General features: G+C 44.4%; 1 protein-coding gene across 1 annotated transcript in view; it reads left to right on the top strand.

Moving 5' to 3' along the window:
• The window catches only part of GNA12 (G protein subunit alpha 12), a 110,995-nt gene extending 90,157 nt beyond the window's left edge, over positions 1 to 20,838 (top strand). Inside the window, exons 3-4 of the mRNA XM_030846591.3 lie at positions 18,056 to 18,106; positions 19,182 to 20,838. Of these exons, the coding sequence (XP_030702451.1) occupies positions 18,056 to 18,106; positions 19,182 to 19,751 (621 nt within the window). The 3' untranslated portion in view covers positions 19,752 to 20,838. The remainder of the gene's footprint in view (positions 1 to 18,055; positions 18,107 to 19,181) is intronic.
• Positions 20,839 to 21,273: the final 435 nt, after the last annotated feature.

The following is a 21,273-nucleotide window of genomic DNA, read 5'->3' as shown; positions in this document are numbered from 1 at the left end:
ATCGCTGGTGGGAATGTACAGTGATATAGCCATGCTGGAAAACAGTTTGGGAGTTTCTTTAAAAAACTAAACATACTTAGCATAAAACCCCGCAATCACATCCTGGGCATTTTTACTCCGGGGAAATGGAAACTATGTCCATACAAAAGCTGTACGGGAATGTTGATAGCAGCTTTATTTGGAATTCCCAAAATGTGGAAACAACCAAAATGTCTCCAGATCGGTGAGTGGTTAAATAAGCCGTGGCACATCCATACCAGACGTTACTACTCAGCAGTAAAGAGGACAAACTGTTGATACACACGACAACTTGTTGAATCTCAAGGCATTTTGCCGAGTGAAGAAAAAAAGCCATCTTTAAAAGGTCACTTGCTGTATGAGTCCATTTAAAGTACATTCTAGAAAAGGCAAAACTGTACAGACAGAAAACAGGTCAATGACTCTAAACTGTAGAGACGGCAATCAGATTAGTGTTTGCCAGAGACGAGGACTGGTAGAGGAGAGAGGGTGGGTGTGGCTGTAAAGGGGGGCTGGACGGAGATCTTGTGGTGATGGATCAGTTCTCTATCTTGATCGGGGGAGCAGAGCCTGGGGGGGGTGGCTCATTACGTGAATCTACGGATGTGATTAAAGTGCATAGAACTATACACATATGTTGTACCAATGTCAGTTCCCTGATTTTGATATATTATAATTACATAAGGTGTAACCATTGAGAGAAATGGGGTGACAGGTACACTGGACCTCTTTCTGCTATCTTTGCAACTTCCTGTGCATCTAGTTATTTCAAAATACAAAACATAGCAAAACAAAAAAATTTTTATTCCTAAATATTTTATGTTTCTTAGTACTACGTGGAACTGTTTTTTTCAAATTTTAAATTCCAGTTGTGTGCTGCTAGCATGTAAGAATACACTTTTATATATATATATATATTAACCTTGTGTCTTGTGAATTTGCTGCACTCACTTCTCGGTCAAGCGTTAGCTTTTCTGTAGCTTCCTTAGGATTTTGTATGCAAACGGTGATGCGCTCTGCAAATTCAGTCTTGCTTCTTGCTTTCCAGCCCTTGTGCCTTTCATTTGTTTGCTTGCGTTTTTGCACTGGCCAGGCTCTCCAAAACTGTGGTGACCAGAAGTGGTAAGAGTGGGCATCCTTGCCTTGTAACCAGTCTTAGGGTGAACGTAGTCAGTATTTCATCATTAACTGTGATGTTAGCTGTAGGTTTTTCATAGATGCCCTTTATCAGAGTGAGAAAGTTCCTTTCCATATATACAGTTTGATGAGAGTTTTCAACTATGAATGATGTTGAATTTTATCAGATGCTTTTTCTGCATCTATTGAAATGTTCATCTTTTCTCCTCCTCGTTTTGTTGAAATGGTTTTAATTTTCTGTTTTATTGATGTATTATCCTTTTTATACAGTGTTGGTTTTGACTTGTATGGAAAAACACATTCCTGTGTGTCTCCTTTACTGTTCACAAGAACACTGCTGTGCCTAGATGTGTGGGGATTTCCCCCACACCCAGCAGTTCTCAGATTCTCCAGACACCAGTTGGGTGTCCTACAATTTAACTAATTTAACTCAATTCTGACAGTATCTACCTGGAGGTAGCATCAGATCCCAAGGTTGAAGGCTCAGTCCCACAAGACTGTCCCCCAGTCACATACTTCACATGCCAATCACAAGTCCAGATTGTTACCTGTATAATCTGAATCACGTTGCTGTTTGCCTGAAACATTGTAAGTCAACTATACTTCAATAAAAAATAAACTAAAAAATAATTTTAAAAAATATCTTATTAGCCTTTTTTTTTTTTTTTGCGGTACGTGGGCCTCTCACTGTTGTGGCCTCTCCCGTTGCGGAGCACAGGCTCCGGACGCACAGGCTCAGCGGCCATGGCTCACGGGCCCAGCCGCTCCGCAGCATGCGGGATCCTCCCAGACTGGGGCACGAACCCGCGTGGCAGGCGGACTCCCAACCACTGCGCCACCAGGGAAGCCCTCTTATTAGCCTTTTAATGTCTATAGTATTGGTAGTGTAACTCCTCTTTCATTCCTGGTACTAGTGATTCGATTTCTACTTTTCTTACCTGATTACTCTAGCTAGGAGGTGATCAATTTTGTTGATCTTTTGAAGAACCAACTTTTTGGCCTTGTTAATTTTTTCCATTATTTGTTCATTTTCTATTTCAGTGGTACCTGGTCTTACTTTATTATTTCCTTTTTTCTACTTACCTTGGGTTTACTTTGCTCATTTTTTAGAAGCTCTTTGAAATGGAAACTTTGGTCAACGTTTTTGGATCATTTTTCTTTTCTAATTAAAAAAAAAACAAACCTACAGATTTCTCCCCTAAATACTACATTAACTACATCTCACAGATTTTGGTGTTTTATTTTCATTATCTTTCCATTGAAAATACTTTGTAATTTACTTTGTGATTTCTTCTTGGTTTCTAGCATTTCCATTTGAATCTTGGAGTTTCCATCTCTCTGCTTATATTACCCAATCTATTCTTGCAGGTGTCTCCTTTTTCCATTAGTGACCTTAGTATATTAATCATAATTATTTTAATTTCCTGATCTGTTCATTCCAAAGTTTTTGCCAAATCTGAATCTGGGTCTTATGCTCACTTTATCTCTTCAGACCGTAATTTTTGCCTTTTAGTATGCCTTGTAATTTAATGAAAACCGGACCTGATGTGTCAGTTGCTGGCTCCAGCCATGTCTTCTGTTCCTGGTAAGCCGGAATTCTCTGTATTTGCCTGTCTCTCCAGTTGGGAGAGCAACAGTTGGCCCTGAAACATCAATTCTCTGATGGATCTAAGAAGAGTTGTTGATTTTCAGTTTGTTCAGCTTTTTCTTTGTTGTGAGGACTGGAGTGACTACTGCCAAGCTCTTTACATGTCAGACAAAAAAAGTGTGTGACGACTCCTTTCACCCGTGGATTATTTTAGAAGTGTGTTGTCTAATATCCTTGGTATGGTTTTCTTCATATTTATTGTGTTTGGAATTTGTGGAGCTTCTTGGAATCTGTAAATTTATGTCTTTGACCAAATTTGGAAAGTTTTCTGCTTTTTTTTTTTTCTGCCTGATTCTCCCTGTTCTTTCTTGTTGGATTCCAGTTAAGGTATGTTCGACCTTTTGAAATCACCCCCAAAGATGCTGGAGTCATTATCTTCTTTTATTCATCTTTTTTTTTTTCCCTCTTTTCGGGATTGGATAATTTTTATTGCTCTAATTTCAAAGTTCACTAATTCTTTCCTGTGTCATCTCCAGTCTGTTAAGTCCATCAGTTAAGTTCTTTATTTCATATATTATACATTTTAGTTCTAAAATGTCTATTTGGCTGTCTTTGTATTTTGTGTATCTGCCAAGATTTTTTTGTGTCTTTATTCATTATAAGCATTTCTTAATCTAACTGAACATAAAGCCTTCGTCTAATAATTCCAATATCTGGGTTGAGTTGGTATCTATTGATTATTTTTCCCTTGAAGATGAGTGCCATTTTCCTGGCTTTCCATACATTGAGTAATTTGGGATTATATCCTGGACATTATGAATGTTGTTTTAGGGACTCTAGATCCTGTTATGTTCACCAGTCAATGTTGAATTTTTTGCTTTAGCAGGCACTTAACTTGGTGAGACCTAAAGTCCCAGCTCTGTCATGCCTGTGTTGGTGGTGGCTCAGATATCAGTTCAGACCCCTTCCAGGGCCCTGTGCACGAGTGGTTGAGGGACAACCAGAGTCTTGGGCAGCGTTTATACACAGAATCTGAGGTTTCCCTCCTCACCCCCTGCCAGCCCTGGTTGCCCAGGCTCCTTCCCCTGGTTCCTCTGGCCAAAGAGATGGGAGCCTTTCCATCAGAATGTTAGTTGTTGCCACATCCCACCGGACTGTGGCTGACCTCGGGCAAAGCCACGGGAATTCGCCCTGTGCTGTTCACTTCCTCCAAGTTTCTACTCCCCTCCAAAAATGGGCCTGCTTTTACTCACTCTCCAGAACCCTCAGATCTTTGTTTTTTGTATTTTGACCAGAGTTTATGGTTGTTATCTGCAGGAGACTCTCTTTGCTAAGAGTTTAATCCTTCATGCCGGAAGTAGAACCACAGGAATCGTTTTTAATGATTAAACATGGAAAGTTTTCCCTCTGAGATAGAAGCAGGCAAGCTGCAGTGTCTAACCAGCTCCACTGAGCACTGTCTTAGAGCCCTCAGCCAGTGCTCTAAGGCAAGAGAGAGGAAGAAACCAAATGTCTTCCTTTACAGACGATGTGCATGTATACCTGGAAAATTAACAAGAAAGTACAGACACTGTTGGGATGAATGTGAAGCTTAGCAAAGTTACTAGACACAAGTCCATGTACAAGAATCAGTTGTATTTCTGTACACTAACAACAGAATTAGAAAACGAAAAATGTTTAAAGATGCTGTTTAAGAAGCACCATAAAAGGATAAATACTTAAGAAGAAATCTAAGACAAGACGTGTAGAACCTCTGCGCAGAAAAACGTATAAAGCATTACCAGGAGGAATTAAAGGCTGTTCAGGTTTGTTGTGGGGAGGGAGGGTAGAGATTGACAGCTGGTTTCAGAACTAAGAGGGAAGTGCAAAGGGCCAACACCGTCTTCAGTTCAAGCACCAAGATAATTAAGGACAGCAGCGAATTGCAAACCTTGAGAAATACAGGCATCTATAAGTCCATGTAGATAATGAAGAGAGAAACAGGAGAGAAGGGAGGACTCTTGTTTACAAGAGAATGTCAACCACAGACCAGTGGTTGTAGCACTGATTGGAAAACCATTTTGCAACTGTCATGGTGAAGATTGGAAACATCACAAAAACCCCCACCTGAGGCAGGGGGCAGCTGTATTCTTCAAAAAGATCAGTGTTTGAGATTAAAGGAGGCGAAAGAGACATGACAGCTAAATGCAGTACTTGGTTCTGGACTGAATTCTGTGCTGGAAGAGGAAATGCAGCCAGGATAAACGGATTACATCAACATCAAGTCTCCCGGGGTTACAGGGTCGTAGAAGCAAAGGTCCTTGCTCTTAGGACGGGTCCACTGAAGTTTTTAGGGGTAAATGGACAACTTCCTCTCAAATGGTTTTAAAAAACAAAATATATACACTGTTGACCCTTGAACAACACGGGGGTGGAAGGCACTGACACCCATGCAGTCAAAAATCCGAGTCTAACTTTACACTTGGCCCTCTCCATCTGCGGTTCCACATCCGCAGATTCAAGCAGCCTCAGATCGTGTAGTACATATTTATTGGAAAAAATGTGCATATGAGTGAACCCATGCCAGTCAAACCCATGTCGTTCAAGGGTCAACTGTAAATTGAAGGGAAGAGAACAAAGGTTAAAGCAAATGAATGAGGCACAATGTTCATGATGGGTGAACCCACACAAAGGGTGTACGGGTATTCTTTGTATCCTTCTTGCAACTTTTTCACGTGCGCTTCTATCCCTGCCCCGGTGAGACTTGGAACTTGGGTTCTGGATGCTACATTGCAGAGGCTGTAATCCTGGTGTGAATTTCCCCAAGATGTAGAAAGGCGATAGGCAGCCATGGTTATGACACGCCCAGTATATCATGTACTAAGTTTCTAGGGATTCTGTGGTGGAGGCTATAAAAATTGGCTAAGCCCTCATCTTCCCTACACCCCATGGTGCTTTCTTATCTGGAGAAAGAGAATATCTAAGAACATGCTCTGGAACTTCTTTTTAGCTCATTTTTCTGTGATGGTCTGGTCCCTGAGATACAAACGTAGAATCTAAATCCATAGTTTTAAAAGCTGAGTCTGTAATTTGGACTGTTAAACTTTCTATGGGGCATTTGACATAGTGAGCCCAACAGGTGCTCATACACCCACTCCCGGTAGCAACATGTCTTTACACTTTGCCATCTTTGCTTCTGATGTATAAAAATCCACTTCATAGTGCTACAGACATAACCACCATAACACCCGGACAAGACCATGAAGAGATGCCACGTCACACCCACCAGGATGGCTACAGTTTAAAAATCAGAAAATAACAAGTATTGGTGAAGATGTGGAACCTTTGTGCCTTGCTGACGTGAATGTGAAACGGTGCAGCCACCGTGGAAAATAGTTTGGTGGTGCCTCAAAAAAATTAAACATAGAATCACCATGTGACCCAGTAATTTCACTCCTAAGTGGACTATATACCCAGAAGAACTGAAAACAGATGTTCAAACAAAAACTTCTACATGGGCGTTCATAGCACTATTCACAATAGTCAGAAGCTGGGGATGATCTAAATGTTCGTCCGCTGGCAAATGGCTAAACACAACAGGGGCCCTCCGTTCCGTGGGGTGCCGCTCAGCTGTAAAGAAGGATGAAGTCCTGACAGCTGCTGCAACGCGGGTGAGCCTTGGGAGCGCGCTGGGTGAAATAAGCCTGATGACACAGAAGGGCGCGCAGTGTGTGCTTCTGTTTGTAGGAAGGATCCAAGGCAGGCGAATCCATAGAGACAGACCACGGAGTGGCTGCTGAGGAATAACTGCTTATGGGCACAGGGTCCCGTTTGGGGTGACGAAATGCCTTGGAACTGGGTACGGGGGTGGTGGCACAGCCTTGCCAATGTGCTCAATGCCTCTGCGTTGCGCACTTTAAAATGGTTAGTCCTGTCATGTGGATTTTACTTCAATTTAAGAAACAGAAGAATCCCAGGCACGAGGGGCCTGGCGCTCTGGCCTGTGGCTTCAGCCCCATTGCACAGGCCAAGGAGACCCACCCAAGCCAGGCCAGCCTCCAGGGCCTGTTTGGGCCTTTTCCTGGGGTCTCACCTTGGTTGCCAAGCGGCAGCCGTTGTCAGGATCTCAGGTGGGGGGCTTGGAGCTTGGGTACAGGGACTTAAGCACAAGCCTGGGCACAGGCCTGCACAGCAAAGCTAGAGAGCCCGTGCTCCATCCAGGGCAGAAGGTCGAGGCCTCCAGCTTGATACACTGTTAGGGTCCTTTGTTTCAGTTTGCCTAAATTTTGAGGGGGTGATTATTTTTTAATTTAATTTTGCTTTTAATTATGTAAGATGTTTGCATGGTTCTAAAGTCAAAATACATTCAGAGAGGTCTGCTTCCACCCCGTCCCACCTTCCCTGTTCTCCCCTCCCTGTACATCATCGCTTTTACTTCTTGCTGGTTTATCCTTCAATGTTTCTTCTTTAAAATATAAGTATAGATGTTTTCATTTCCCCACCATTCCTTCTACAACAGGAATCACACTGTTTTCTATTTTGCACCTTGGTTTTTTATCTGTCTGTAAGTCACTCTGTAACTGTCCCTAGAGGCCCCTCATTCCCGTCCACAGTTGATGGTACGGGCATTTGGCTCGTCCCCAGTCTTCTAATGTTGTAATAGTGCTGCAGCCAGCAGCTTTGTGCATCTTCTACTTTGCCAGTGAATCTTTTGCCTGATATATTAGGATTATAATTAGCAACAGACAGTTTACAGGCACCCAAAGTAAAATGTGAGAAACTTAATTTTTCTAATACATATTAATATGATGCTTAATCTTTTTCCAATTACTTTCAGAGCTGTGATAACAATTTTAATCTCGCAAGATCCCAGTGAGATATCGTAGTTACTGATTTAGCAAAGCCTGATTTCAAGGTTTCTTTGGGGGAATTATATAATATTTTTTTAAGTATTTTTTTAACATCTTTATTGGAGTAAAATTGCTTCACAATGCTGTGTCAGTTTCTGCTTTATAACAAAGTGAATCAGCTATACATAAACATACATCCTCATATTTCCTCCCTCTTGCGTCTCTCTCCCACCCTCCCTATCCCACCCCTCTAGGTGGTCACAAAGCACCGAGCTGATCTCCCTGTGCTCTGCGGCTGCTTCCCACTAGCTATCTGTTTTACGTTTGGTAGTGTATATATGTCCATGCCACTTTCTCACTTCATCTCAGTTAACCCATCCCCCTCCCTGTGTCCTCAAGTCCATTCTGTACGTCTGCATCTTTATTCCTGTCCTGCCCCTAGGTTCTTCAGAACCAATTTCTTTTTTTTAGATTCCATATATATGTGTTAGCATATGGTATTTGTTTTTCTTTTTCTGACTTACTTCAGTCTGTATTACAGACTCTAGGTCCATCCACCTCACTAAAAATGATTCAATTTTGTTTCTTTTTATGGCTGAGTAATATTCCATTGTATATATGTGCCACATCTTCTTTATCCATTCATCTGTCGATAGACACTTAGTTTGCTTCCATGTCCTGGCTATTGTAAATAGAGCTGCAGTGAACATTATGGTACATGACTCTTTTTGAATTATGGTTTTCTCAGGGTATATGCCCAGTACTGGGATTGCTGGGTCGTATGGTAGTTCTAGTCTTAGTTTTTTAAGGAACGTCCATACTGTTCTCCATAGTGGCTGTATCAATTTACATTCCCACCAACAGTGCGAGAGGTTTCCCTTTTCTCCACATCCTCTCCAGCATTTATTGTTTGTAGATTTTTTTATTATGGCCATTCTGACTGGTGTGAGGTGTTACCTCACTGTAGTTTTGATTTGCATTTCTCTAATGATTAATGATGTTGAGCATTCTTTCATGTGTTTGTTGGCAGTCTGTATATCTTCTTTGAAGAAATGTCTGTTTAGGTCTTCTGCCCATTTTTGGATTGGGTTTTTTTTTTTTTTTTAATTGAGCTGCATGAACTGCTTGTAAATTTTGGAGATTAATCCTTTGTCAGTTGCTTCATTTGCAAATATTTTCTCCCATTCTGAGGGTTGTCTTTTCCTCTTGTTTATGTTTTCCTTTGCTGTGCAAAAACTTATAAGTTTCATTAGGTCCCATTTGTTTAGTTTTGTTTTTATTTCCATTTCTCTAGGAGGTGGGTCAAGAAGGATCTTGCTGTGATTTATGTCATAGAGTGTTCTGCCTATGTTTTCCTCTAAGAGTGTTATAGTGTCTGGCCTTACATTTAGGTCTTTAATCCATTTAGAGTTTATTTTTGTGTATGGTGTTAAGGAGTGTTCTCATTTCATTCTTTTCCATGTAGCTGTCCAGTTTGCCAACAACACTTACTGAAGAGGCTGTCTTTTCTCCACTGTATATTCTTGCCTCCGTTATCAAAAATAAGGTGACCATATGGGCGTGGGTTTATCCCTGGGCTTTCTATCCTGTTCCGTTGATCTGTAATTCTGTTCTTGTGCCAGTGCCATACTGTCTTGATTACTGTAGCTTTGTAGTATAGTCTGAAGTCTTGGAGCCTGATTCCTTCAGCTCCGTTTTTCTTAAGATCGCTTTGGCTATTCTGGGTCGTTTGTGTTTCTATACAAATTGTGAAAATTTTTGTTCTAGTTCTGTGAAAAATGCCATTGGTAGTTTGATAGGGATTGCATTGAATCTGTAGATTGTTTTGGGTAGTATAGGGTAGTTTGATAGGGATTGCATTGAATCTGTAGATTGCTTTGGGTAGTATAGTCATTTTCACAATGTTGATTCTTCCAATCCAAGAACATGGTATATCTCTCCATCTGTCTGTATCGTCTTTAATTTCTTTCATCAGTGTCTTATAGTTTTCTGCAAACAGGTCTTTTGTCTCCTTAGGTAGGTTTATTCCTAGGTATTTTATTCTTTTTGTTGCAGTGGTAAGTGGAAGTGTTTCCTTAATTTCTCTTTCAGATTTTTCATCAGTGTGTAGGAATGCAAGAGATTTCTGTGCATTAATTTTGTATCCTGTTACTTTACCATATTCATTGATTAGCTCTAGTAGTTTTCTGGTAGCATCTTTAGGATTCTCTATATATAGTATCATGTCATCTGCAGACAGTGACAGCTTTACTTCCTTTTTTCTGATTTGGATTCCTTTTATTTCTTTTTCTTCTCTGATTGCTGTGGCTAAAACTTCCAAAACTATGTTGAATAATAGTGGTGAGAGTGGGCAACCTTGTCTTGTTCCTAATCTTAGAGGAAATGGTTTCAGTTTTTCACCATTGAGAACGATGTTGGCTGTGGGTTTGTCATATATGGCCTTTATTATATCGAGGTAAGTTCCCCCTATGCCTACTTTCTGGAGGATTTTTATCATAAATGGGTGTTGAATTTTGTCGGAAGCTTTTTCTGCATCTATTGAGATGATCATATGGTTTTTCTCCTTCAATTTGTTAATATGGTTTATCACATTGATTGATTTGTGTGTATTGAAGAATCCTTGCATTCCTGGGATAACCCCACTTGATCATGGTGTATGATCCTTTTAATGTGCTGTTGGATTCAGTTTGCTAGTATTTTGTTGAGGATTTTTGCATCTATGTTCAGCAGTGATATTGGCCTGTAGTCTTCTTTCTTTGTGACATCTTTGTCTGGTTTTGGTATCAGGGTGATGGTGGCCTCGTAGAATGAGTTTGGGAGTGTTCCTCCCTCTGTTCTTTTTTGGAAGAGTTTGAGAAGGATAGGTGTTAGCTCTCCTCTAAATGTTTGATAGAATTTGCCTGTGAAGCCATCTGGTCCTGGGCTTTTGTTTGTTGGAAGATTTTTAATCACAGTTTCCATTTCAGTGCTTGTGATTGGTCTGTTTATATTTTCTATTTCTTCCTGGTTTGGTCTTGGAAGGTTGTGCTTTTCTAAGAATTTGCCCATTTCTTCCAAGTTGTACATTTTACTGCAGTGTCAGTTGTTACTTCTCCTTTTTCATTTCTAATTCTATTGATTTGAGTCTTCTCCCTGTTTTTTCTTGACGAGCCTGGCTAATGGTTTATGAATTTTGTTTATCTTCTCAAAGAACCAGCTTGTAGTTTTATTGATCTTTGCTATTGTTTCCTTCATTTCTTTTTCATTTATTTCTGATCTGATCTTTATGATTGCTTTCTTTCCGCTAACTTCGGGGGTTTTTTGTTCTTCTTTCTCTAATTGCTTTAGATGTAAGGTTAGGTTGTTTATTTGAGGTGTTTCTTGTTTCTTGAGGTAGGCCTTTATTGCTATAAACTTCCCTCTTAGAACTACTTTTGCTGCATCCCATAGGTTTTGGATCATTGTGTTTTCATTGTCATTTGTTCCTAGGTATTTTTTGATTTCCCCTTTGATTTCTTCAGTGATCTCTTAGTTATTTTGTAGTGTATTGTTTAGCCTCCATGTGTTTGTATTTTTTACAGATTTTTTTCCTGTAATTGTTATCTAGTCTCATAGTGTTGTGGTCGGAAAAGATACTCGATATGATTTCAATTTTCTTAAATTTACCAAGGCTTGATTTGTGACCCAAGATATGATCTATCCTGCAGAATGTTCCATGAACACTTGAGAAGAAAGGGTATTCTATTGTTTTTGGATGGAATGTCCTATAAATATCAATTAAGTCCATCTTGTTTAATGTATCATTTAAAGCTTGTGTTTCCTTATTTATTTTCATTTTGGATGATCTGTCCTTTGGTGAAAGTGGGGTGTCCCACTACTATGTCTCCTACTGTGATTGTGTTACTGTCGATTTCCCCTTTTATGGCTGTTAGCATTTGCCTTATGTATTGAGGTGTTCCTATGTTGGGTGCATAAATATTTACAATTGTTATATCTTCTTCTTGGATTGATCCCTTGATCATTATGTAGTGTCCTTCTTTGTCTCCTGTAATAGTCTTTATTTTAAAGTCTATTTTGTCTGATATGAGAATTGCTACTCCAGCTTTCTTTTGATTTCCATTTGCATGGAATATCTTTTTCCATCCCCTCACTTTCAGTCTGTACGTGTCCCTAGGTCTGAAGTGGGTCTCTTTTAGACAGCATATATATGGGCCTTGTATTTGTATCCATTCAGCCAGCCTATGTCTTTTGGTTGGAGCATTTAATCCATTTACATTTAAGGTGGTTATTGATATGTATGTTCCTATTACCATTTTCTTAATTGTTTTGGGTTTGTTATTATAGGTCTTTTCCTTCTCTTGTGTTTCCTGCCTAGAGAAGTTCCTTTAGCATTTGTTGTAAAGCTGGTTTGGTGGTGGTGAATTCTCTTATCTTTTGCTTGTCTGTAAAGGTTTTAATTTCTCCATCGAATCTGAATGAGATCCTTGCTGGGTAGAGTAATCTTGCCTGTAGGTTTTTCTCTTTCATCACTTTAAATATGTCCTGCCACTCCCTTCTGGCTTGCAGAGTTTCTGCTGAAAGATCAGCTTTTAACCTTATGGGGATTCCCTTGTATGTTATGTGTTGTTTTTCCCTTGCTGCTTTTAATATTTTTTCTTTATATTTAATTTTTGATAGTTTGATTAATATGTGTCTTGGCGTGTTTCTCCTTGGATTTATCCTGTATGGGACCCTCTGGACTTGAGTACTTCTTTTCCCATATTAAGGAAGTTTTCAACTATAATCTCTTCCAATATTTTCTCAGTCCCTTTCTTTTTCTCTTCTTCTTCTGGGACCCCTATAATTCGAATGTTGGTGCGTTTAATGTTGTCCCAGAGGTCTCTTGAGACTGTCCTCAATTCTTCTCGTTCTTTTTTCTTTATTCTGCTCTGTGGTAGTTATTTCTACTATTTTATCTTCCAGGTCACTTATCCGTTCTTCTGCCTCAGTTATTCTGCTATTGCTTCCTTCTAGAGAATTTTTAATTTCATTTATTGTGTTGTTCATCATTGTTTGTTTGCTGTTTAGTTCTTCTAGGTCCTTGTTAAACGTTTCTTGTATTTTCTCCATTCTATTTTCAAGATTTTGGATCTTTACTATCATTATTCTGAATTCTTTTTCAGGTAGGCTGCCTATTTCCTCTTCATTTGTTAGGTCTGGTGGGTTTTTACCTTGCTCCTTCATCTGCTGTGTGTTTCTCTGTCTTCTCATTTTGCTTATCCTACTGTGTTTGGGGTCTCCTTTTTGCAGGCTGCAGGTTCGTAGTTCCCATAATCTTTGGTGTCTGCACCCAGTGGCTAAGGTTGGTTCAGTGGGTTGTGTAGGCTTCCTGGTGGATGGGGACTGGTGCCTGTGTTCTGGTGGATGAGGCTGGATCTGGTCTTTCTGGTGGGCAGGACCACGTCCGGTGGTGTGTTTTGGGGTGTCTGTGACCTTGTTATGATTTTAGGCCGCCTCTCTGCTAATGGGTGGGGTTGTGTTCCTGTCTTGCTAGTTGTTTGGCATAGGGTGTCCAGCACTGTAGCTTGCTGGTCATGAGTGGAGCTGGGGCTTAGCGTTGAGACGGAGATCTCTGGGAGAGCTTTCACTGTTCGATATTACGTGGAGTCAGGAGGTCTCTGGTGGACCAATATCCTGAACTCGACCCTCCCACCTCAGAGGCACAAGCCTGACAGCCGGCTGGAGCACCAAGACCCTGTCAGCCACATGGCTCAGAAGAAAAGGGAGGAAAGAAAGAAAGGAAATAATAAAATAAAGTTATTAAAATAAAAAATTATTTAAAAGGAAAAAATTAAAAAGTAATAAAAAAAGAGAAAGAAGAGAGCAACCAAACGAAGAAACAAATCCACCAATGATAACAAGCGCTAAAAACTATACAAAAGAAAAAAAAAACGGACAGACAGAACCGTAGGACAAATGGTAAAGGCAAAGCTATATAGACAAAATCACACAAAGAAGCATACACATAGACACTCACAAAAAGAGAAAAAGGAAAAAAAAAAAAATATATATATATATATATATATATATATATATATATATCTTCTGGGAAGTCTGAGGTCTTCTGCCTGCATTCAGTAGGTGTTCTGTAGGAGTTGTTCCACATGTAGATGTATTTCTGATGTATCTGTGGGGAGGAAGGTGATGTCCGCGTCTTACTCCTCCACCATCTTGAAGGTCTGTCCTCTAAAGTATTTTTAAAAGTTCTCTATTCAAACAGGTTGTTGGGTTAGCATCTCTATTAAATGGAAATTAAATCATAAATTCAATATTTATTAAGTGATGGAAATGAAAATCTGACATTAGAGTAGTCTGTTGTTTCTAATATACAGCAGTTTTGAGGTTTGTCTCCTGATTTGCTGCGTCTGAGCGACTGAACTAAATTTTCGAATCCCCGTGCTCACATTGACAAGCCCTGTGTTAGAATTTTACAGTTACTTCCGCTGAGTCCAGGAACATAGGAACCGCTCATGTGTAGACAGATACAGGACTAGGAACTGGAAAGCTGCCTGTCCCCAGGTGGACGTTAGTGTTTGTTTCCTCTGTAACCACTCGCTGGCCCTTGCTTGCTTCCTGCCTCCACCTTTGCATCTCGGACTAACCCACGCCCACCTCTGTCCTCTCTCCATCCCCTGCGGGGCCTCTGCCAGTGATTCTTGACCTGGACGGGCTCTCTTTCATGCACACAGCTCCCCTGTGACACTGACAGAACGGACCAGAATTCAACCAAGTATGGGAGACTGGATCGATTACTGGCAGAGAAAGAGATGTGACCAGAGTGGGCTTGCTCAGCGCTGCAAGAGCTGAGTCTCTGTCCTCAGGCCTAAATGGGCTGAATGGGTGCCTGAGGCCGACGTGCGACGGAGGAGCGGCTTCAGTATTGCAGGGGCTGTCACGGAGGGTGGGGTGGGTGTGCAGGAGGGTCTGTCTGATGGTGCCGGACAGAAAGAAGCCTTGAATATGGAGCCCTGAGTGTGCATGACCTCTGCTAGAGCTGTGGGTGATGGGAGCGTCCAGTGAAGATTTGGTGAAGAACAGAGTCCATTTGCCAAAAAGAGGATTCTCTTCGCTGGTGCTATGAGCCTGGCCCCTGCACACGTCCCTCATGTCACGCTCGGCGTCTGTGCCTAGCACAACTGCACGGGCCCCAGATAAACCTTCTGCTACTTCTTGAAACAGCCCCGTCTTCACCCACGAGGCCCCACCTCAGCCATCCATCCGGAGCTAACAAGGGTCAGTGCTTTGCCGGGAGCGTTGGGTCGGGAGGGCGGGCTGATGTCAAGTCTGTGTTTGGTGGCCTCTGAGCTAATGAATTGTTGTGTTTTGTCTAATCCATGAATCCATGTTTTTAGTAATCTTAAGTGATATAGATTTTTCAAACCAAGCAGGATTGTAAAAAGCCCGTTTTCCATTTACTCCTTTTTGTTAGACCACGTTGCCCCAGTAGCTGTCAGAAGACTCTGGGATCGTGTCGCCTCTTTCTACCAAGGTGCTATCTTAGTGCATTCAGGCTGTGGTAACAAAAATACCACAGACTAAACAACAAGCGTTTATTTCTCACAGTTCTGGAGGCTGGACGTCCATGACACAGGCAGATTCAGTGTCGGGTGGCGGCCCGCTTCCGGGTTCATAGACAGCGTCTTCTCGCTGTGTCCTCACGTGGCAGAGGCAGGAGGGAGCCCTCTGGGGTCCCTCTGATACGGGCACTGATCCCATCGTGAGGACTCCCTCTTCATGACCTCAGCATCCCCAGAGGCCCCACCTCCTAACACCATCACACTGGGGAATAGGCTTCAGCATGTGAATGGGGGGCAGGGGGCACAGACATTCAGTCTGTAGCAAAGTCTGAGTGGTTAATCTCAGGTTAGCATCTCAGGTTCTGCCAGACACTATTCTCTGAAGACATGACCGCGTTCTCCTGGTGTTGAGGATAGATCAGAAGTGGGAACCTGGACCTTTAAATGAGCTGACGCTGTGGGGATCGTGAAGCCTATTGCTACATGTCCAGTGGAGTGACGTGCTCTCCAGTCTCTGACAATAAACCACAGTGACCTCGACCGCGGTTCCAACTCAGCCCAGCAGGATGGCGCGGCGCGCCCAGGTTATGGGCCAATTTCTGGTCTGAGCACGTTAGTTTCTCATCCCCTTCCTGCCAGCCCCGCGTTGGAGAGCAGAATGGTGTATGTAGTCCTCTGCCTTACGGTTCAACAGCGGCTCTAACGTGGACCCGGTAGCTTATTGTCTAGGTGAAGCAGGATTTCTCCCCTCTCCGATGTCATACATGATTCTTCCTGGAAAGAGTCAAGGCCACCAACCATGCAGAGCAGCAGAGTCACCAATAAGTCACCGCCTTTGAGGTTGTGAAACAAGCTGGTGAGATGATTAAACAGACCGTTCTGGTGGAGAAACAAACTGTAAAGGTCCGTTTATGTTAGCATTTGGTGTGTTTTAAGGTCCATTGGTCCGACCCTGATTTCAAACGCAATCGTTGGAAATAAAGTCAAACTGGGGGAAAATGATTTCCTCCCCTTCTTAATAGTCTGTGTTGAGCTCATGCCTACTTGTGTCCTCGGGACACTTTGCAGGTCACGTCTGCGTGTCAAGGTTCGGCACTTGCACCCACGTCGCGGTGCCTGCCACCGGGACGACTGTCATGCCGTGGTGACAGAACTTGGCCGGGGTATCTGCGTTGCCGTGACTTTCTGTGCCCAATCAGGCCAAGACCCCTGGCCGGGTGGTGGTGGGAGCGGGTGCTGGTCCCACTGTCTTTGTGCCTGGAGCCCCCGCCCGAGTCGGGCAGGAGGCTGGCTGTGGGCCGCCCCCGCTGCCCCGCCTTCCTGGAAGGATGCACGGGGGACACGGGCAGTGCCTTGATTGTTCTTGAGCTCTCGTCGTGCCTCCGAGGGCCCCGAATGAGAGGCGGTGGGGGGTAAGAGAGATGGGAGCTTTGGGGAAGGAGTAGCCGTAAATCAGGTGAGTTGGCGTCCACTCCGGCAGCTCTTTGCCCACCAGCTGTTTCCTGTCCGGCCACGGGAGGAGGCAGGCTGTGCCAATCGGCAGGGCACGATCGGCAGCTGCGGGAAGGGGCACGACCTCCCGCCGCACTGAACCCAGCTTCCCCTCCACGGGGAGGCGCTGTGTGCGGGCTGGGGGCCGCCGCTGGAGGCGAGGTGTTCGTGCCGGCCCGGACCCCGGCCTCCCAGGGCAGAGTCGGCCTGTGCCCTGACAGCACGGGTGCCCAGGACGAAGGTCGTATCGCAAATCGTGGTCTGTGCTGTGACGCAGGGAAGGTGTGTTTCTGTTCCTTAAACAAAATGCTCTCTGCCGAATCACCCACAGGCCTCCATTTTAAAATGGGAAGGTTGATTCTTCCCTGAAGGAAGCCCACCCGGCGGCTTCTTCCTTCAGGCCCGGAGGAGGCCCGTGGGGAGGGAGGAACCAGGGCTTTTGCCGCTCCTGCCTTTCCTCATCGTCTTCTACGAAGTCTCAGCTCAAGCTGCCACCTAGGACCTTCCAGATGATCTTCCTCCTTAAAAGCCCAGAGTGCCACCTCCTTGCCACCCTCCACTGTCGTGAGAACACGGGGCTGGCGTGGCTTCCCTGGGGGACTCTCCCAGCGTCCTCGCCGGTCCCTGTCTGCAGAGAGGCTCAGGGTGCAACCTTGCAGGAAGCCGTGTCCTCTGGGCACACGGGGTATAATCAACATCCCACTTTTTAAGGGGAGCTTTTGCCCGTTCACTTCCACTGCCTCTGTTCCCTCCATGTAATCGATATTGAAGGCCCTCTGAACGCTCCTTATGCCCCGTGAGTGCCGCCGCGTTGGGGGGTTCAGTCCTCCGAGAACAGGACCGTGGGTGATTTTCAAGGTCACTCTGGCTATTGAACTGCCCTGGTTTGTATCGACGTTCAGTCCGGAGAACGTCCAGTGGGTAGAGAAAGACTGGTCATCCCAGCACGGAAATCCAGACCAAAGAGTCCCCTCGTTCGAGGCTGTAAATCAGGTCGTACAAATGTGTGACGTAATAATGGAATGTCAGGCCTGTTTCCAGAAACTGGTGCGTGTTTTGTCATGTGCCTCAAAGACGGTGGCTAGAGTGCCTTGGGCCAGCTGTCCAGGAGCGAAACCATTCACAGACACTTAATCTCACGGGCTAGCTCCCTGGTGGCATGGCCTGGAGCAGGCCAGTCTCCATATCTGGGAAGGAAGGGAGGCAGCACCCTGCCCATCACCAGGATCAAGCCGGGGTGCTTTGGAAAACACAGTCTGAATTTGAACCTTGGGATCAGAGCTAGAGAAATTGCATTTTTAAATTTTAATTGTGTTTTTAATTTAAAAAAATACATGTATGCTATTAGCCTTTTTACTTTGCCTTCCTGTTTACACAGAGGCAAAGTAGCAGTCATTTTACCAAATCAGGGTTCCTCAACCTAGACTGAGCTGTGACTCTTATTTCCTCCACGACAGGGTGAATCAGTGAAGTACTTCCTGGATAACTTGGACCGGATTGGCCAGCTGGTGAGTAAGACCCCCACCCCAGGAGTCTGTGATCCAGGATTAGAAAACATTTGTGTGGAGACCAAAGCAGCCCAAGCGGTGAGGGCTTTCGCCATCCTCATGAGCCATGTTTGTGGTGTCAGGTGACCGCAATGCCATTATTGCTCCTAAAGAATTAGCGATAATTCCTTAATATCAAGTCAGTTTTGAGACTTTCCCAGTTGTCTCGTTAGTGTTTTCTTGTGGCTGCTGCTTTATTTCAGTAGTTTGAATCAACATCCTATTACGGTCCATCCATTGCAACTGGTCCATGGCACTTAGACTTCTTTTATTCTTTAGGTTTCTCCTTCCATCTTTTTCTTCCTTTCAGTTTATTTGTTGGAGTAATCGCATTATTTCTCCTGCGGGGTTTCTCGCGTCTCAGTTTTGCTCTTCCATCCCTGCAGTGTTGTTGAAGGTGTTTCTCTCCCCGCTCTGTGCCTCATGAATTGGTAGTTGGCGCTAGAGGCTTCAGCCCCGTTTGGATCTTTGGCAAGGATGATGCATGAGTGCTGGTGTGCAGTAATCACTGGAGGATTGTTAATAGTGCAGGATCAAAGTGGTTTGAGTGACCACAGTTGCCCGTGTGTTGCTAAAGACTTTAAGAGTTCTCCAAGAATAACATATTAAATATATTGCAGGCTAAATTTACATAGCGTTGCAAAACCTGAGTTAAATCAGTTCATAGTAAGGGTTTGGAATGCGTGTGCCCTAGAAGTTAGAAAAACAGAAAGGTAGCTATGGTGCAGGGAAAAAAAGATGGAAGTCTCCTGTGGAGAAGAAAGCCGATGAGGTTGCAGACTGGGGCCTAACAGTGAAGATTCTGATAATCCTTTCTCAGCCTGACGAGCCTTTGTTCATTTTGAAATGAGCTGTTTAGTTCCTTCACTTTTTGTTTCATGGTGAGTTTATATTTTTGTAATTGAAAGTTGCTTCTGGTATTTGGTTCAGCTTCTCTCAAAAGTCACTGTAACTCTCTTTCCTTCCACCCCATCTTTTTGTTCTTGTTTTCTCATGTTCTTCCTCTCCTGAATTTCTCCCTTATCCTATTTTACAGAATTACTTTCCTAGCAAGCAGGACATCCTGCTGGCGAGGAAGGCCACGAAGGGCATCGTGGAGCATGACTTTGTCATCAAAAAAATCCCTTTCAAGATGGTGGATGTGGGCGGCCAGCGGTCTCAGCGCCAGAAGTGGTTCCAGTGCTTTGATGGGATCACGTCGATCCTGTTCATGGTCTCGTCCAGTGAGTACGACCAGGTCCTCATGGAAGACAGGCGCACCAACCGCCTGGTGGAGTCCATGAACATCTTTGAGACCATCGTTAACAACAAGCTCTTCTTCAACGTCTCCATCATCCTGTTCCTCAACAAAATGGACCTCCTGGTGGAGAAAGTAAAGACTGTCAGCATCAAGAAGCACTTCCCAGACTTCAAGGGTGACCCCCACAGGCTGGAGGACGTCCAGCGCTACCTGGTCCAGTGTTTCGACCGGAAGAGACGGAATCGCAGTAAGCCACTCTTCCACCACTTCACCACCGCCATAGACACCGAGAACATCCGCTTCGTGTTTCACGCTGTGAAGGACACCATCCTGCAAGAGAACCTGAAGGATATTATGTTGCAGTGAAGGAGGACGCCCCTCACTCTTGTGGTCCTTCAGCAGCCTCGCCGGCCACAGGCCAGATCTCCCCGGTGCCCCGGAGCGGGTTTCCCGAATCTGTGCCCCCAACACCTGGCTCAGGGGTGCCGTGAGGCCCGCCACGCTCTAGGCCAAAGGACGCGACACTTCGATGTTAGCTACTGAATCCTGGGGACTAGTGAAACTACTGAAAATCCGGGCGATCACTTTGGTATTAATGTGTAATGCTTAATAACACAGCTTTCTTTCTTTTTACAGAAACTATTCCTTCTCTGACACAATGTAATCGAGGACTGCGTGTGTGTGTGCGCACACTCTGTCTTTAATGACAGAAACACGAAAACCGACATCTCTGCAGATGGCTTTTCTCTCTAACTCGAGAGTGCTTGGTGAGGAGTGTTGCCGGGGCAGCGGGGGGAGGGTGGTTTGTAGGAGGTGAAGCGTGGGCTGTCGCCACCACTTCCCCAAGGGAGCGTGCTGCCTTTTAAGTCTCTTGTGCCGATGTCCCGAGAGGCCCTGGCCCGGCCGTCAGATGAGAGGGTGGCAGTGAGAGCTGGCAGTGTGGACTTAAGGCCCCACAGCCTGCACTTCCTTCCCGCCCTGCCCCCTTCCCTCTGCACAGGGCAGTGCCCGCTGCCTCTGTGCCCACCCTCCCTGCCCCTCGGCAAAAACTTCAACCAGCTGGCCTTGCAGATGACTCTTCTGTCTTCTGAGTCGTCTCCGACGCTGCAGTCGGCTGCAGGGAGCCTTTCCTTCTTTGGAGGAAGTGGAGAGCTCCTTTCCTCTCAGGGGCTTCCGAGAGCTGGCGGCATTGCCAGCGGAGCCCTCGTTATTGCCCCCGGGCTCCGCGCTGCCTCCTGGTGGCCGAGAATTGAGGTTCTCATCACGGTCTCTTGCTTCTACTAACGTACACATGTAGCAGGAAAAGTGTTGGACATGGTCTCCTCTGAGTGAAACTGCAGAGGCTGTGAATGTCGACGCGAGCTGGTCAATCTTACACTCAGTTAACTTGTCCGGTTACTCTGTCCAGGTGTCTTTCACTGTGTTTAAAAATACATTGCATTCCAAACTGGTCCCCACTGTGTATTACTCTACTCAAAAGTGTCTGGCGTGTTGAGGACCCTGCCTAGCATTTAAAAGAGAAAAAAGCTTCCTCTGTCAGTGGCACCAGAATGTTCCTGTGGTTGAGTAACCGTCCCCGGGCCCCATCCCCAGGCCACACTGTTCCCGGTCCTGCGTCCCTGGTGAGTGGCTTGCTTGCCTTCACCCAGCAGATAAACAGGGATCTTGTGGCAGATGCTGGCCCAGGAGGAAAGGGAGGAAAGAAACTGCTTCTGAGTCAGCCTTGTTATCACAGGGTTTTAATGAGGAGACGACATGAAATCCTGTCTCTCTGGGCGCTCGAGGCTTCCTGTCGATGTTAGCTGGGGTTTCGGCTTTTTTTTGGCTGGAGAAAAGTTGCTGTTTTTGTACTGCTTCCTGTGGCTCTTCATAAACTGAGAGGGCGAGC

The sequence above is a fragment of the Globicephala melas genome, chromosome 15, assembly GCF_963455315.2.
Source record: "Globicephala melas chromosome 15, mGloMel1.2, whole genome shotgun sequence".
NCBI classification, from domain to species: Eukaryota; Metazoa; Chordata; class Mammalia; order Artiodactyla; family Delphinidae; genus Globicephala; species Globicephala melas.
This window is presented reverse-complemented; position numbering and strand designations above follow the sequence as displayed.